Source organism: Rhopilema esculentum, unplaced genomic scaffold (genome assembly GCF_057945365.1).
Source record: "Rhopilema esculentum isolate cy_ngs unplaced genomic scaffold, ASM5794536v1 HiC_scaffold_23, whole genome shotgun sequence".
In the NCBI taxonomy this organism is placed as follows: Eukaryota; Metazoa; Cnidaria; class Scyphozoa; order Rhizostomeae; family Rhizostomatidae; genus Rhopilema; species Rhopilema esculentum.
Window position 1 is genome coordinate 1,590,763 of NW_028300834.1, and position 16,187 is coordinate 1,606,949.

Sequence of the window (16,187 nt, forward strand, 5' to 3'; positions counted from 1 at the left end):
ATCCTGGCGTGACGTTGCCGGTGGGTTGGGGGGGCGGCGTCACATCTTTATCTTAATTGTGGCGTCAAAGATAATAGTGGAAAAACTTCCATAAAAGTTTGCCAATTTGTATAGAGACCACCCATCCCCCACCCTAACAGTGACAACAGTGCCAGGCGTCCCTGTAGTATCCCGCGAATTTCAAAAAGATGCAAAGTCATGTTGTTGTAGCTGCATTCCATACTGTGTCGGCCTAGATTAAAAATGGCAGATGGTGTAGGTTTTGCAGAGCGTGTCGCTGTGGCAGCAATATCTACTTACAACAATCTAAAAAAGACAGGAAAACCCCAGGCTGGCCGTGAATGGACTTTGTTAGCTGCTATTTTGAAGACAGACAATTCTGTTGTTGCTAATGTTGGAGGTAATGATATCCCCCTCAATTAGGAATCCTCTCGCTACACGCATATTGGTTTTGCTGTTTCCTACTTTTATGAATTTTCATTTGCTTTTCCTGATGCTGAGTATTTGTGTACGGATAGTGTAAATTGCTGCGACTTGTGTATTATGCCATCAGTTGCCTAGAGAGAGAGAGAGAGAGAGAGAGAGAGAGAGAGAGAGAGAGAGAGAGAGAGAGAGAGAGAGAGAGAGAGAGAGAGAGAGAGAGAGAGAGAGAGAGAGAGAGAGAGAGAGAGAGAGAGAGAGAGAGAGAGAGAGAGAGAGAGAGAGAGAGAGAGAGAGAGAGAGAGAGAGAGAGAGAGAGAGAGAGAGAGAGAGAGAGAGAGAGAAAGCCATGTTTGCAATAATAACATGGTGGGCATGGTGGGCAATGTTTGCAATAATAATATTCAGTTTTGATGACACTGTCAATTTTGCAAATGCCCAGTATGCAGATCATGGCAATTTTGTAGCCAATATGCAGCAATGGCAAATTAATAGTGCTCAGAGACCTTGCACTTTTTGATTATTTCTGTGCACTTGCTCATGAGTGTGGAGTTTGCTGCCTTGTTATCGTGTTGTGAGGTCTTATCGTAATGTTACCAGAATATAGGGCCTGAACAGAGGATGTTGTAGAGAGATACAGTTGTTAATGTTAGTCTAGTGTCAATTTTTCAAAAATATTGTACATAAATAGAAATTTATTAGGAACTGAATTTTTATTAGAAGGAATTTCAATTTGAGGCGTCGAGTTCTAAAATATTGTTGTTTGGCATTTACTGAACAAACAGTATATTTGTAAACTGTTTGTTTTATAATGTGAAGTGATCTCAAACATTTAAAAATTACATCTATTTCAATAGGAAAGTGTATTTTTGTCTTCTCTAGCTCATAATCATCAAAATGGCTAATTGGCTCTTTTTGTCTTTTGTAACTTGTTTTTGCGATGACTTATTCATACAAAAAATCAATGAAAAGTGAACGAGTAACAGAAATTATTAGATTATGCTTAATTTTCTCTTTTATCTATTAGGGAAAGAGCAGGAAAGTTTACAAGTAATTTGCCTAGCAACTGGATCAAAGTGCATTGGAATGAGTAAAAGAAAAGATAATGGTATTATTTAATTTCAATGTTCAATATGTTGATTTAATTTTGTCAAATGACAAATGCAAAGCACATACACAGTATCATATCAATTTCTAATAAATTTTTCCAGTCAGTTTTCTGAACCCTAAGCAATCTCCAAACTTGTAATCATATGACAACCTCTGTCTCAGAAACCTGTTGTGCAATTGGTACTTATATTAACTAATGGCAAGGGGTTTTGGGACTCAAAATACTGTTTGCAAATATGTTTTTTGCATTGAATTTGAAAACGAATTGAAGAATATTTTTGATTCATTTAGGAATGAAATCAAAGCATTGAAATGTCTTCATTAGGTCTTGTTTGGGGTCAAGTTGCAGGCACTTGACAAACTGAGCACCTTGGATTTTCTAGGGCTATGATTGATCACCTAGAAAAAAAGGAATGCCCCAATCCATTACTATCTTGCTAGTTCAATAAGCAGTCAATCTTAACAGAAAACAAAGAGTTTTTGATCAAATTATAGAAAGTAAATTTTATTAAAGCATTTTGATTTGTTGCTGATTTATTTACCAAAATTATAATGATATTAACTGATCTGTAATGATTTATTCCCAAGATGAAAACATTGGTCGGAACTGGATGAAAATTCTATAGTATGTAAGGCCTATGTACACCTATTTATCTGATACTTAGTGAGTCTGTTTGCAATTCATTTAAGAACAAATGATGTGTGACAAGACATTATCAAATATCACAAGAAACAAATTTTGTTTTTGCATTCTGTGTAGACAGCATAAACTCACTAGGGGCTCAATCAAGCTTGTAGAACTTTTGTGGGGCATGTGAAAGTGCTTGATTAAGCTCAATAACCTCTCTCTGTCAGGCTTGTCTTCTTGTCGTCAGGCAAATCATGTATTACAGATTTTTATGAAACAATGTGGCTTTGAGCCTCTCTTTGTATAGTAAAAAGTTTGCTTATATGTCTAGAAACAAAGCATGTCATTGGGGCTGGAGGGGGCATTTTTCTTAATAGGAAGTGAGAAGAACCATTTAGACAAGGCTACACATTCTTTTACTGGCTTTGCTTCCTGTACTCCAAGCCCAAAATAGTAGACACAGTTTTATATTAGCCTAGCTTTTGATAATCACTTATAATCATTTATAAAAATGAAAATGTTTTTCAACTACTTTCAATCTTGCTCATTTAGCTTTCAAATTAAGGTAATCGAAGCAAGTAAGACTAAGCTTACAACAAGAATTGAATATCAAATGATTCTATTGTTGAAAAAATATAAAAAAAATTGTCAAAGCTTTCCACATCCTTGAGATACTTGTTGCTGTACTTTTGTTTTCTTTTTTTTCTCTAGGAAGTATAATCAATGATAGTCATGCAGAAATCCTTGCAAGACGTCTTCTGTTGAAGTAAGGTTTCTAACATACTATTTCATATTCTTCAGTATTGTCAGTTAAAGTACAAATAAAACTTAACAAATTAAAACAAATGTACATACCTCCTTTTTGTTTGAACTCCTCCCAGTTTATTCCCAACTTCAGAGAACAAAGTGGTTTCATTTGCGATTAATGTTAATTGAGTTTTCTACCGGTGTTGATGCATATACTCCAAAACATTTTTCAAACTTCCCTTTTCATCTTTTGCTGCACTTTCACTTCCTGCTGATTTAGTTGCAGTCTAAAGTTAGCGTAAAAATTAAAGGGCTAGCAAAAAGCATTTGCAGGTAACAGTGCCAATATTAGCTGGAGAGATGGGGTGCAACACCTCAACATCATCTGCCCAGTCCAGGATTGTATTTACTTTTAAGGGGAGGGTGATTCTAATTACTGGACAAAATGAGCAAACAATTTTGAAAAATAAAGATCAAATTTGTATGTTTATCTTGTTTATCTTTGTGGTTGAATGTTTATCTTTTTTTAATTTCAGAATACCATATACAGAATTCTCTGCAATTTTAACCTTCAACAATTCTGTAATCTTCATTTCTTTACTTTATTTAGGTACTTTTATGACCAAATTCGATGTGCTGAATGTCATTTTGACAGCATTTTCATTAAATCTACCAAAGAAGGTCGTTTTGTCTTGAAGCCTGGAGTCAAGTTTCATCTCTTTACATCTCACACCCCATGTATGTGATACTCTTTGCTTCTTTTATGATAATACTTGATTTTGTTCAAACATTCACTATTCTATTATTATATATTTATACTGGCTTCAAATATCTATGTCGTAAACAAATCTCTCATATAAATAAAGTCAGGACATTGGTGAAAAATTAAGTACCACAAGGCTCTTCGTTCGACCCTACAACCTCTAGATTGCATGTAAATGATTCGCCTAATGAATGGTCTCAATAGGTAAGATTATCGGTTTTTGCATAGTAAGCTCTTGATCTTCAAAAACAATTTTGAAGACCTTGTCAATTCAAAAAATCATGACGGCCTACTCAATTTCAATATACCTTTAGCCAATAAAAAAGCCAGCTGTACGGTAGCAGTATCTAATGAAAAGTTTTCCCTGAAAAGTGAAATTTAAATTTCTGATTATCTTTAGAAATGAAGAACAAAGTAAATTATGGAGTACTAAAAGTTATTTATTTGCAAGGATTCATTATATATGGAAATTTTATTTAGAATCATAACCCTATAAGTTTCAATAAATTATATTTGTTGCAAGCGAATTCTTTGTAAGATTTAGTAAGGTATAGTATCAATTGTACTCTCCGATAAACAAGTTTTCTTTTTTAGTTTTGTATTACATAGGTCGAGAAGAGGGCCATAGATCACAGGCTACGTCAGTCAAGACAACCTGTTTATCGTTCTTATTATACAAATAGGTTGAGTAAGCGATTAGGCTGACATCTCTTCGTGAGATCAGATTTCAAACTGTATGTGTGCCCTTTCTATAACATTTGAAATCACAAAGTTAAGTTTATCAATCACCGAGTGGTATTTCTTCACTCGGTGGTTACTTTTTACTATCCTAGATATTCTTCAATGTAAGAACTGCAGACATTTTAAAATGACCGAGTCACAACAGCTTCGACATTTTAAGATTTAGGAAATTTTTCATCTCTAATGTCCTCAGAGTTATGCACAATTGTAAAAGAATAGGGTCCTGAGAGTACTTTACAACTAAAGTGCAAGCTCTTTTTAGAATTCTCGTGTGGATTTATCAAGGATGGACGGACGCTAACTGATATTCGCATCACTTTATAGAAGCTTGTATCTGAAAAGCAAATTTGTCTTTATTTTGGATCTATGTCTTTAAGTCTGTAGATTTATAATCCATGTTTTTTCCGGGGGGGGGGGGGGGGGGGGGGGGGGTTGGGGAGGGATCAGTCCATTGAAATCTTGTACACCGTGATGATAATCCTATTGTATTATCTACAAATCCATAAAAAGCTTTTGCTTTAGTGGAATTCTCGTTGGTTATTTCTAAGTGTGAATCGCCTCTCTTTTTTTGAAACCTCTGTTTTTAATTCAGGTGGAGATTGCTCGATCATTCCCAAAACAGAAGACAACACCATCGAAAACACCACTAGAGATCCCATACAAGGTACTTATCTTCTTGCCTTTTTTCAGTTCTTCCTTAGCAAACTATCTAGCTGTGACCAAATAACCTTTTTTGTTTTCTACAGTACCACATTTTATAATTTACAATATTTTGGAATTTCTTGACATTGTAAAACAGATTTATTTATGTCTTCTTTTATGTTATTTTCTTTTTCTGTAAACAACTTAAAGGGCTTGTATCTTGAACATGATTGGCTAATGCAATACTCAACGCTCACTCCAAATGCTTTTGTTTTATTAGCCAACTGTTAATGCGACATATGCTCTTTATAATCAGAGACGAAAAATGCTAAAAACCTTTTTTTCTGTTCTTTTGTTTTGTCATTACTCTTTACTATTTTGCAACAATATTTGATGTATCACCTCAGCTCTATCAATCTCTAAGAGGGGATCTTCATTATTCCAACGTTTTCATTGCAGTAACTCGCAAGAGAAAGGAAGCAAGGGAAAGTGAATGTGAAGCCACTGTGGTAGATGTCAAAAGAAGGAGAGAACACAAATGTAACACAGATAAAATCAGTACTCCCTATCATTCGTTTTCGCAGGCCGATTCGGCTAACAAAGAGTGTAAAGTTGATGAGACCTCAAGACAGACTTCTAAGAACCTGGATGAATCTTCAAATAGTTCCCAGCAACAGTCTTCGCACGAATATGAGAACTCTGATGAACATTCTACCTGTCAAGATGAAAACTTTTTGGATGGTCAGAAAGAATATCTACGTAGTTGCAATGATATTCATCGAACAGGAGCGAAATGCGTGCCTAAAGGCATGCAAGATCCACTTCTAAACGGTCCAGATTATCACGTAATTGGAGCTTTAAGAACGAAGCCTGGTAGAGGTGAGAAAACGCTATCTATGTCGTGCTCTGATAAGATTATGAAATGGTGTACTCTTGGCATACAAGGAGGTCTGCTTTCAAATTTACTCGAGTCGCCCATTTACCTTGAGTCGATCGTGATTGGAAAGTGTCCATTCAGTATGGATACCATGCTGCGAGGAATTTCATTAAGAGGGAGAGATTTGAAACTCGATCGTACAAGTGTCTTTAATTACACATGTGCAAAGGTTTATCATTGCAAAAATAACGCGTTTCCAGACAGCAAGGGTTGTGTCGAAGAAAGATGGAAACAAGAGCTAGGTTTTGGGAAGATTGCTGCATCAGGAGCATGTAAGAATGTTTGTATTTAGTTTGTTAATTTAGCGTTTTAGACATTTATTTTATTGTTGCATGGTTAATGCAAAGTAAACTGCAGAGTTCATCTGTAAAGGTATTACCAAGGTAGTTTTTTTATAGAACACAAGTAGTTCTAGATAGAACAGAAGAATGTTCATAATTTTAAACATGTTAGTTTTAATTGTAAATGCGACTTACCGCTGTTCTGAAATCGTTTTTATACAAGCTTTAGTCAAGATTATCGTGATGCACCCTTTCAAATGCTTAACTTGGGGGATTTTTCACGCCTCTACTTTTCTTTGATTCTTGATTATTGTAATATAAAAAATTGTTAATGAATTATTCTCTGTCAATTTAAGCAATTCTGTACTGTTGTGAGCCAGCGATTCATGAAGTCATTGTAAATGGAAAGAAGCAAGGAACCACCAAAAAGCATGACATAAGCAAGGATTCTTGGTAAGTGGAAAGCGGTTTTCCTGTACATAGAGATTTGGGTTGAATTCGCGCTGTATTTAGGCCAGTATTACGAGTGCCTTCTATGTCAGTTCTGTGCGGCGTATAGGTCAGTTGCCTAGAGAAAGTGGATTAGTTGAACATGAAATGTTGGCTAATTGTGGAGGAGAGTCACAAGTTTCCCTCCTCGGAGCGGTAGTTTCTCCTGTCTGTGGGACACCTCAGTTCTCTCCAGTCTGCCCGAAAGTACTCGTTCTAAAGCACTTGTTTTCAAAGTTCTTGTAGTCAAACCCCCTGCAGACATTTTTTGTGTCATCAACCTTTTATCTCATCGCCCTCTTCGGATCAAAGACTTTGTTCAGATCTTTTCTGTTCAACCATCTCTGGAATCATGCCTGTTTTGCCATCGCAACAAAAGCGCACCTAAAAAAATGACAACTAGATTTACCAGACCAAGTCTTGTTTGTGACCCAGTAGCAGGTATTAATTCTAGTCCACAATTTTCTTGATATACGTCTACGATCATTAAAAATTAGTTCTATGTGTACCTTTCTTCTATGTGTACCTTTCTACTTAACAACAGAAAATTCTGTTGCTCAAATTAGTCTTGATTTTAGCTTCTGCGTGACTGAGCATCCTTTTGATAAGTTCCTTTTCCATTCTGGTGGATAACTATCCTTTGTGTCAATCAATCAGTCATCTATCATATTTAAAATCACTAAAATCCTGTATCTTTCCAATGGCAATCAGGTAAGCCAGTTCTATCAGGATTTGTTTATTTGTTTTGTCTTCATGGCATTAAAGAGATCTGGCACAATTTCATTTGTTATTTACCATCATAGTAGTGTTACCCATAGACCAACCTGATGTTTCTACTCGCCCCTTAGACAGAGGCTTCCAAGGTGGAATGAAACCATTAATTTTCCGCCCATGACAATTTATAGCTGATTTCTTTTACGATTTGTAAAGTCTGTTTAATAGGAGCTATAAGGTAGAAGAGAAAAAGAACTCTTTCCGATCTTCTAGAGTTTTTACTGCTGACATACTGCTGAACAACACATATAAACGTAGCATAGATATAATTGTCTAGTGTTACCAAATACAACTCAAAGACAGTTTCCCATATAATTTCCAACTCTTATCCATTGTTCAACATATTTCCTTCAATAGGTCCACTATTTGCAAATCATCTCTTTGGAATGACTTCCAGTCATTGCTCTCCTTGCTTGGTAAAACGAGAAAGGATGCCAGGTATGTCCTATGCTAAAACTGTACTTTGTGTCGACATTACCTCATTTTCTACCATCCTGTTATTTAAACTGACATCTCTAAATGATAAGAGTTGTGTGTGCGTGGTTGGTTCCTATAGCCCCACGGGATAATTGGTTCGCATTTTGGCAAAAACCTTTTTACTTTCTCCCGAATTATAGAGATATGATTGAAGTCATTTTGACTCCAAAAATTGGTTGAGCGAATCAACTACCAGATAAATCCTTTCCTGTCTTCGTCTCCAAGGGCAACTTTAAAACCAAAGTATTTACTGCCTTTAGAAAATCACGTTTTTTCATAGATAGTGCAAGTTTCATGTCGACACTAAAAATAATTTTTTTAGTCATTTGATTCAAGTCATAGCTAGTACTAATCTCCTTACACACGAAGCAGCATTCATTGGCAATCAAGTCAGCTTTACTCAAGTATAAGATTTCCATTCCATTTCTCACTTCCCAACTTCCCTGCAGTCTGCCGGAGAGTCAAGAGTGTTGGATAATTCAGAGTGTGGGATATATTTCATAACCAACGTATTTGTAGGTAATTTAGATTTTCATTAAAGTCAAGATTTGGCCTTTAATTGTTGCCATGAAACATATTTCGCTTAATTTTTAGATGGCAGATACAGCCCACCAGTTACAATAAAACAAACTCTAAAAATTTTACATATTTTCACAGGAATTTTTGAAATATCTAGATTTTCTGATCCAAATGTTCCTATAAAATTCTTTGATTTTACCTTTAGTGATTTGGCATTAAAAAATTATCACAATGCAAAACTATCTGACCAAGATTATCAGCTGACAAGAAGCAGATTTTTTGAAGTATTCCCTGACTGGATGTCAAAACCGTTACAAGATGAGATGTTTCAGTAAGCTAACTACTGAACAAAGCTACAAACATTCAAAGACATATTTATATCATAATCTGAGTTGACTAAGAACTTCAGAGCCTTATCTTTGGGTAATTCCTATTCTTTATAACAACATATATTTTTGGAATATTTGCTACATTTCAAAGAAAGCTGGAGACAGAAAATGTCAAGCAGTTTATTTCTCTCTTTTGGTAACTTGATTAATTTGATTGGTTGCTATGCCTATTGCCAAGCTGCAATATCAAAAGTTGCAACCTAAAATCATCCTGTTCTAATGACAGACCAACAAACAGTAATTTTTATTGGAAATTATGCCTGTTTTTGTCTGTTTGAGTTATTTGAAGAAATACAAGCATATTTGCTTATCAGCTGCAAAAACTAGACAGAATATAAATAATACAATCTTGATTTAAATACCATGAAGTTTCTAACACGAAGACATAGTCTTTTCATTTTGAAGGTATTCAATAAATATCAGAATGCGATTTTGAAGGTTTTTTATCAAATGCATCTAGTATTGCCCAACATGTGTTTTTAAGTCTGAAAAAATGTGACTGCCTCTCTTTACCAAGGCATGTCCAATCTGAGGTATCAACCTGAAAGAGCATTATGAAAATTAATTTTAAATGTGTAAATTCTGTTAAACTCTGTTCCCTATTCTGCTCAACTTTATTTTCACGAGAGTGAAATTCACACACTGTTGAGCTTCATCAATAATTAAACGATTTAAACCAATCAGAGAGAACTTTGATTCCAAAACTTTTGAATCAAATGGCGATGTTCCTGTTGAAGTGAAGCTGTGGCTAGAAAATTTCCATCCCCTGTTTGGTTTGTGCGACAGATATGTTAACAGCGAAAGGAAATGCTTCCATTATCATCATTAAATTCTAGTAATTAAATCTTGCGATTTTCAATAGCTTTTTGCCCGCAGTTTCAAATACCTTTCACTACCGCAGCTAGGCCAGTCTAAGCGAGCAGCGTAATCTGTTATGACAGGAAGAATATTAGCCAATCATAAAGCCATACGTGCAAAGGGGCTTTCCCTGCAAAATTCACTATTCTTTTGTCTTGTTTCTGAATTCTATCAACCAAGCCAATAATAGTAACCCACAAGTTTCATCAAATTCCATTATTGTTTTATCTAAATAGGTTTATCTTAAGTTATCTTAGTGGTATTCCGTCATGCTCTTTTGGGTGAGGAGGTCAAAAGTAACAAAATTCTGAGAATTAAACCATAAAACTCTTCAAAAATCGTAAATTCATAGGCGATATTAGAAAGATTGCAAACTAGGTAAACAAAATCATGATAAGCAAGTTGTCAAAGGCCTAATGTCCAGTGAGAGAGTGTAGCAAGTGGCAGCTTTTTGATGATAGATGATGAAGCAAGTTGATGTTATTTATAACTACTTCTGAAGATTATTTGGAAAGTACCTTATCATATGTTCTTATGTTAGCCAATTATTAAGGGGAAAATGTTTGCTGCATCAATGTTAAGATTCGATCTCAGATTCACTGTTTTATTTCCTAGCTTCTTGTTGTCAGGCACATGCTTAAGTCAATATTTTGGTTACTCAAAAAGTTTTTCATAATGCTGAAAACCTTTACAATCTTTGTAAACAATCTAAGAATGGAGGAACTTCTTTATAATGTCATGAGAAAAACTGATGTTTGAGAATGAACCCTGCATGTCTTTATTAATTTACCACTAAAAAGATGAATATCAGACTTCTAGTATATAAAGTTATATACTGGCTACTGTACTTGCAAATAACAAATGCTTATCATAAATATTTTCATGACAATCTAAGGAAACGAAGACATCATAAACATGACTCTTCATATTTTCCATTACAATGCAATTATATTTTTTTATGTCTCTGGTATCTCTAACCACTAGATAATACATACACAGCAAAAGCACAATGCAGCCTTCACAAGGGGTGTTACAACAAAACCATTTTGTTTAGCATTTGAAAATAAAAAAGGCTACCAATTCTATGAAGTAATGCCAAAAATTTCTGACAGCTGTTTTTCTTTAATACTCTATAATAATATAAACAGATTATGTTTTCAAAAAAATTAATGGAATTGCATTGTTCAATGTACAATGTTATGATAACATAGTGTATACCTAACTTATTTGCAACAGATTGAATTCTATTTTGAAAGTCTTAAAATTAATAAGGTCCAATTCATTAGGCAACACCGCTCCTTGATAATTTACTTAATAACAGGCATTTTCAAATTCACATCATCCATAAGAAATTCAAGTTTTTGGAACCCTTTGGTGCATTTTACATTCCAAAGGTGTTCTCGCCACTGTATGCTATATAAAGAAATCCATCCTCGTCTTTGTGCTCATCATAAATAGCTCCCATTGTTGCACTAAAAAGAATCAATGCACAATAAAAAATAATATCAAAGATACTGATATAAAGTGTAATAGCCCAAATTTTTTTAATCTTTCATTTAAAAACTTTGGAAACCATTACAGGGAACTTAAAAACTATCCAGCTCTGCCAAGCAAAATTTAATACAACAGAAAAATACCAGAGTGTAATATTCAAGAGAAGCAATTGAGATATTGAACAGAAAAGGCAACTAGAGAGAATGTATATTAACCTTTTTTTCTCTAGGCAAAACAGATGTACTTTTCTGTTGATTTGGAATTGTAAAAATTCAATGTCAAGAAAGGTCTTTTGCCTAGATGTAACTTGTGTGATGCAGGCTTTGTATACCCTTTGATCACATGTACATAATAAAATTCATATAACTATGTTTGTTTAATGTGGTGAATGTAAGCTAAAGTGAGCATGGAAATACTCCTTACCTGGTGACTGGCAAAACTTTGTTTACAAAGAGAAACATTGCCTTCTCAGGAGCCAGTTGGATTCTTTTCCTTATGATGTACATGAACTGAGCAACTAAAAAGAGATTTGTAACATTTAAATACGTTACAAAATTAGCATATTTATAACCAGGCTCATTTTTAGTCTTGAAATTAAAACTTTTGTGATGTTTTCAATGTCAAAAGTAAAATGATAGATATAGTTGGCCTGGACACAAAGACATTTATTTTGTGTTAAAAAACATTCTTTGGAAAAATCTTTGGAAATCTTTTATTTTCAAAAAGTAAGATTTTGGCTTTTATCTTTTTCAGAGAATAGTTTATACACAGAACCAGGTGTGAAGAACAATATCAATTAACATGCTTGATCTATTGTCTGGACAGTCACATTGCTATAGTTTGGTCACATGATTAAAGGTCATCTTCTAAACATTTATCTTCTTAAAATAATTGACACAAGATCAGATTTATCTGATAAATCCCACATCCAAGTAGTTTTTTAGTTAGCCTCTATAAACTCTAAAACATGTCATAATTGGGGATCATTCTCAAACACTACAGGCATATGTCATTAGCAAAGGCAGATATTTGGTCAGATAATGGGGGGGGGCAAGCCTTTTGTTATGATAAGATGATGCCTTATTATCCCATCATTTTAGAACAAAATACCATTGTTTTCCAGAATATTGAGGGTGACCGCCCCCTCACCCCCAGGTGTCCGCCACTGGTCACTAGGTTGTTCAGTTTGTAGAGCAACAACAGTGTCACTGGTTGCAGTTAGGCCTGTCCACCAAAGGTTGAATAGTCAGCATTTGGTTACCTGTTTCACTATTCGGTTAGCTGAAGCACAAAGTGAACATTTGGCTACAAGCAAATATTTGGCTACAAGCGAATATTTTGTTACAAGCCAATGTCTGACTTATCAAATAATTATGACTGATTAGCTGTTAGTTATTTTCATCAAATTACAGTAAGTTTTTCAGATTGCAGTTTTTGACCCCCACCCTGCCACATCCATTTTGCCAGACCCATATTCACTGAATAACCGAATATTTGTTAAATTTTAAACCAAATAACCGAATAGGAAAACCCGAAGGTTTGGACAGCCCTAGTTGCAGTTCAAATCTTGTCCTGGTGTTATGGCATTACTCTTATCTTCTTCCAGTATAATATGAAATAAATAGAATACAAATAGAAATTTAGGGACAACAATTATTCATTTAATGAGCTGGAATAGCTAAACTTTTTTCTGTAAGTTTTTTACCTGTGAGGTCTGCAGGGACCAGAAATTTTCTCTTATCAATATCTTGAATAGTTGACCTTGGAGCCTTTTCCACAACAACCTACACAAAAAGTTGAAAATTTGTTTCATACCTTTCATTATATTATGACCTGATATTCAAACTCATTTATTCCTTTAAAATCTTACAATGTAGATATAGGTATCCAATAAAATATGTCTAGCTGTGTGTAGTACTTGATTGTGATGATATGCTAATAATTTAACATTCTTTTTCACTTAAGTATACACTTAATTCATTTACTCATTGTATGTCATTATTTAGATATAGGTATACACATTGTTTAGTCATTAAAAAAGAAAACATTTGGTTTCTGCATTAAAAATGACAGATGAGAAATAATTATATGAAAGACTCAAAGAATAGCCCAATAGAAATGATAAAGTTGAAATACTATTGCTACACAACATCAAGCATACCCTATCTACAATAAACAAAAGGATACTCATTTCAGCTGCTTAATTCTGCAACATAAGCAAATTTTATCATACAGAAAGAAGCATTAGTTCAAAGTACTTTCAACGGATCAATTTCTTATTAGCAGTTCATTAAGATGCTAAATCTGTGCCTGTTTATTGAAATGCAAGGAATTATACTGAAACTCATTTTCATTGAGAAGCATTGACAATTGACACGAATACAGTAAAACAGCTAAGTAATCTGAAAACAAATTACGACAAAGTGGGCAAAAATAAAGATTAAGCTGCCTATATGACACCGAAAAATAACTGAAATGGTTTTCGAGCCCAACATCCTATTAGATTAACAGTGGACATGACTTGAAGAAATTACCGAAGAGGTGGAGATGCGTCCGTGCTTGTAGAGGTGTCTTCCAAGATCAAGGGATTCAAATTTTAACGACCATAACATTAAATAAAACTTTTAAAGATAGACATCTCACCGGAATTCTGTCTGGATATTTATTCCTTATTTTCGATGACTCCTGGCATCTGCTGTCTAAAAGTTAAAAAACAATGGACGCCCATTATCAAAACCGCTGGACTATAATACCTAAACGAAATTTGAACCCAAGCCAAGCACAGTAGGTGCGTTAAACGGGCCTAATTGATCGACATCTTGCAGATTGAAATCTCTGTCACTTAAATGTGTATAAATATTTACCCAAGGAATGCTCCTCTTTAAATGCCCACTTCATTGTGGTAGTTAATTGTGAAAAAATTGAAACTTTACTCCTTTTGCTTCCAAAATATGATGCAAATTGCACTACAACTTCAACCCTTGTTTTCTTCTGTCGCAATGCAAGTGTGTGACGCAAAATTATTTTTGTTTACTTCCCGACTACCTTTGCGGGCTGAGTAGTTACCAGACCTTCAAATGAAAACAGATGTTATCTTTCTTTTTTTCAAAACAAACAAGAACTGAAATGTTATTTCATAAAATCAGGGGTTTATTGCTAGGGGGCTCAGGGGGCTGAGCCCCTTGTTAATGTGAAAAAGTAGACAATTTATACTTTTGCAATTGCTTTTTGCAACATTTTGCGCAAGTTATTTTGCCCTTGACATTTTGATAGCACAGCACCTTTATACATAAAACATGTATTCGGAATGAATGACAAAACTTGTCGCAATTTGTCGAAAATATAAAATGACTAACTTTTGCTAATGAATGAATGTTGTTTAGGTCTGGCTCATTCATGTTTAGAGACAGGGGTGGCGCTAGAAACCAAACCACTATGTTTAAAGGCGTACGGGGTTAGTCCAGGTAGGGGGGGGGGCAGTTTTCACGGAATTGGGCGGCAATTTTTGATAGAACATTTCTCACAAGAACAATTTTATGAGAACACGAGACTCCAAATTTGTTCATTTTAAATGATTCAAATTGGTCAAGAGATTAAGAACAAGCTAAGGCTGAGGTGCTTTGAAATGTAATTCTGAAGAAAGTTTTCCCAACTAGGGGTGCTTTGACGCTGAATTTTCAATTTTTTTGCAAATGGAGCCTGAACACTCCCCTTTAAGCACAATATTTAGCAATTGCACTGCTCACACCCTTACGATTTAAGAACAAATTAAGAACAATCCTGCCTCATAGTTATAATGGTTTTTCTGAAAGTCAAATGCTTCTGAAAGTCTGAAACTTCAATTTAATGGTTCTTATAAAAATGTGAATTCCTCATTCTACAGTTTCAAAGTTCCGGCAGTTCTCTTTTTCTTAATCACATTGAGCTGCCGACGGGGTGTCATTGGAAACTTTGGGGGAACTCCCCCCATGGCCCCCCTTTAGCGCCATCCCTAGATAGTGATTCGTTTGGGGAAGGGCCTGTGTTCATGTTACCATACCCTAGCCAATTTGAAAGAATTTTAATGAATTTCAAATAATGTACATACATACACATACATGCAAGGTTAATGAGCGTATCTCTTTGTGGCTCTTCCAGACATGGAGGAGATGGGGAAGGGTGCTGGGGGCTGTAGCCCTCTCACCTTTTTACTGAAGTATGATATTAATGTTGTAGCATCAAAGATATGACTAGAGCCTAGAGCTTAAAATTCATTTCAGTAAATCTCTTGCAGTCATTCCTTGCATTCGTTTGAAAAAATTTAGTATTTTTGGGCCTATTTTTGTTTTTTGAATATATATGCATATAAGACTTAGCTCTTTTAGCCAACTTATCATTTTTTTGGTAAACGTTCTAGAATGTTGGGTGGTAATGACACCTATAAACTTGGCAAGTGCAGTATTTTTTGTGTTGATCAAGTAGCAATGGCTGATACCCTTCTTCATTGTTAGTTTCATTAAATAACATTTATGGACAACATTCCTTAGGCTACTTTTTAATTTAAACAGTTTTTAAATAAATTTGTAAGGAAATAATATATAAATAGCTCATTACCGGCTCGATAAGTTTTCTTTCGCTTTTCACTTAAATGAAGGAAAAATAATGTTTGTCTTGTGTCGGTATGGACACTGAGCTTATTTTGCTTTAGACAATTTGCATTTCTATAATTTCTAACGATATGATTTCAAATATGTTGGAATTCCTTGAAAACTGGCTATGCTCGAAACGTCGTTAATGAATTTGTTATTTTTCCTAGTACAAGTTTACTTAATCTCCTAGATAATTTCAAATTTTTATTCGAAATCTTCAGACGCCATTGGGACGTTCGTATCATCAGCATACATGCTAAGGCGTAACTTAAGAGTACAGTTCTCAAAAT

The 16,187-nt window shown here is 34.7% G+C and overlaps 2 protein-coding genes across 2 annotated transcripts; one reads left to right on the top strand and one right to left on the bottom strand.

The window, feature by feature from the left end:
* The first annotated feature begins 95 nt into the window (after positions 1-95).
* LOC148957540 (tRNA-specific adenosine deaminase 1-like) lies at positions 96-9,325 on the top strand. Its single transcript, XM_089115272.1, has 9 exons — positions 96-400; positions 1,448-1,528; positions 2,870-2,924; positions 3,516-3,643; positions 5,002-5,073; positions 5,511-6,260; positions 6,626-6,722; positions 7,890-7,970; positions 8,734-9,325. Exons 1-9 carry the CDS (start codon positions 244-246, stop codon positions 8,861-8,863), a joined length of 1,551 nt encoding a protein of 516 aa, XP_088971398.1. The 5' UTR covers positions 96-243; the 3' UTR covers positions 8,864-9,325.
* Positions 9,326-10,855: 1,530 nt separating this feature from the next.
* Positions 10,856-14,294, bottom strand: LOC135690668 (gamma-aminobutyric acid receptor-associated protein-like 2). Its single transcript, XM_065208284.2, has 5 exons — positions 14,134-14,294; positions 13,913-13,968; positions 12,975-13,053; positions 11,693-11,786; positions 10,856-11,247 (listed from the first exon to the last, which is right to left on the bottom strand). Exons 1-5 carry the CDS (start codon positions 14,165-14,167, stop codon positions 11,157-11,159), a joined length of 354 nt encoding a protein of 117 aa, XP_065064356.1. The 5' UTR covers positions 14,168-14,294; the 3' UTR covers positions 10,856-11,156.
* Between the last annotated feature and the right edge of the window lie 1,893 nt (positions 14,295-16,187).

Excerpts from the sequence above, each read along its gene's own strand:
- LOC135690668 (XM_065208284.2), bottom strand. The coding sequence starts at position 14,167 with ATGAAGTGGGCATTTAAAGAGGAGCATTCCTTGG. Across the intron at positions 11,787-12,974 it reads GGTCCCTGCAGACCTCACAG|TTGCTCAGTTCATGTACATC; the intron begins GTAAAAAACTTA and ends ATCTCTTTTTAG. Across the intron at positions 11,248-11,692 it reads AAAGTTTTGCCAGTCACCAG|TGCAACAATGGGAGCTATTT; the intron begins GTAAGGAGTATT and ends GATTCTTTTTAG.
- LOC148957540 (XM_089115272.1), top strand. The coding sequence starts at position 244 with ATGGCAGATGGTGTAGGTTTTGCAGAGCGTGTCGCTGTGGCAGCAATA. Across the intron at positions 6,261-6,625 it reads GATTGCTGCATCAGGAGCAT|CAATTCTGTACTGTTGTGAG; the intron begins GTAAGAATGTTT and ends TGTCAATTTAAG. Across the intron at positions 6,723-7,889 it reads GACATAAGCAAGGATTCTTG|GTCCACTATTTGCAAATCAT; the intron begins GTAAGTGGAAAG and ends TTCCTTCAATAG.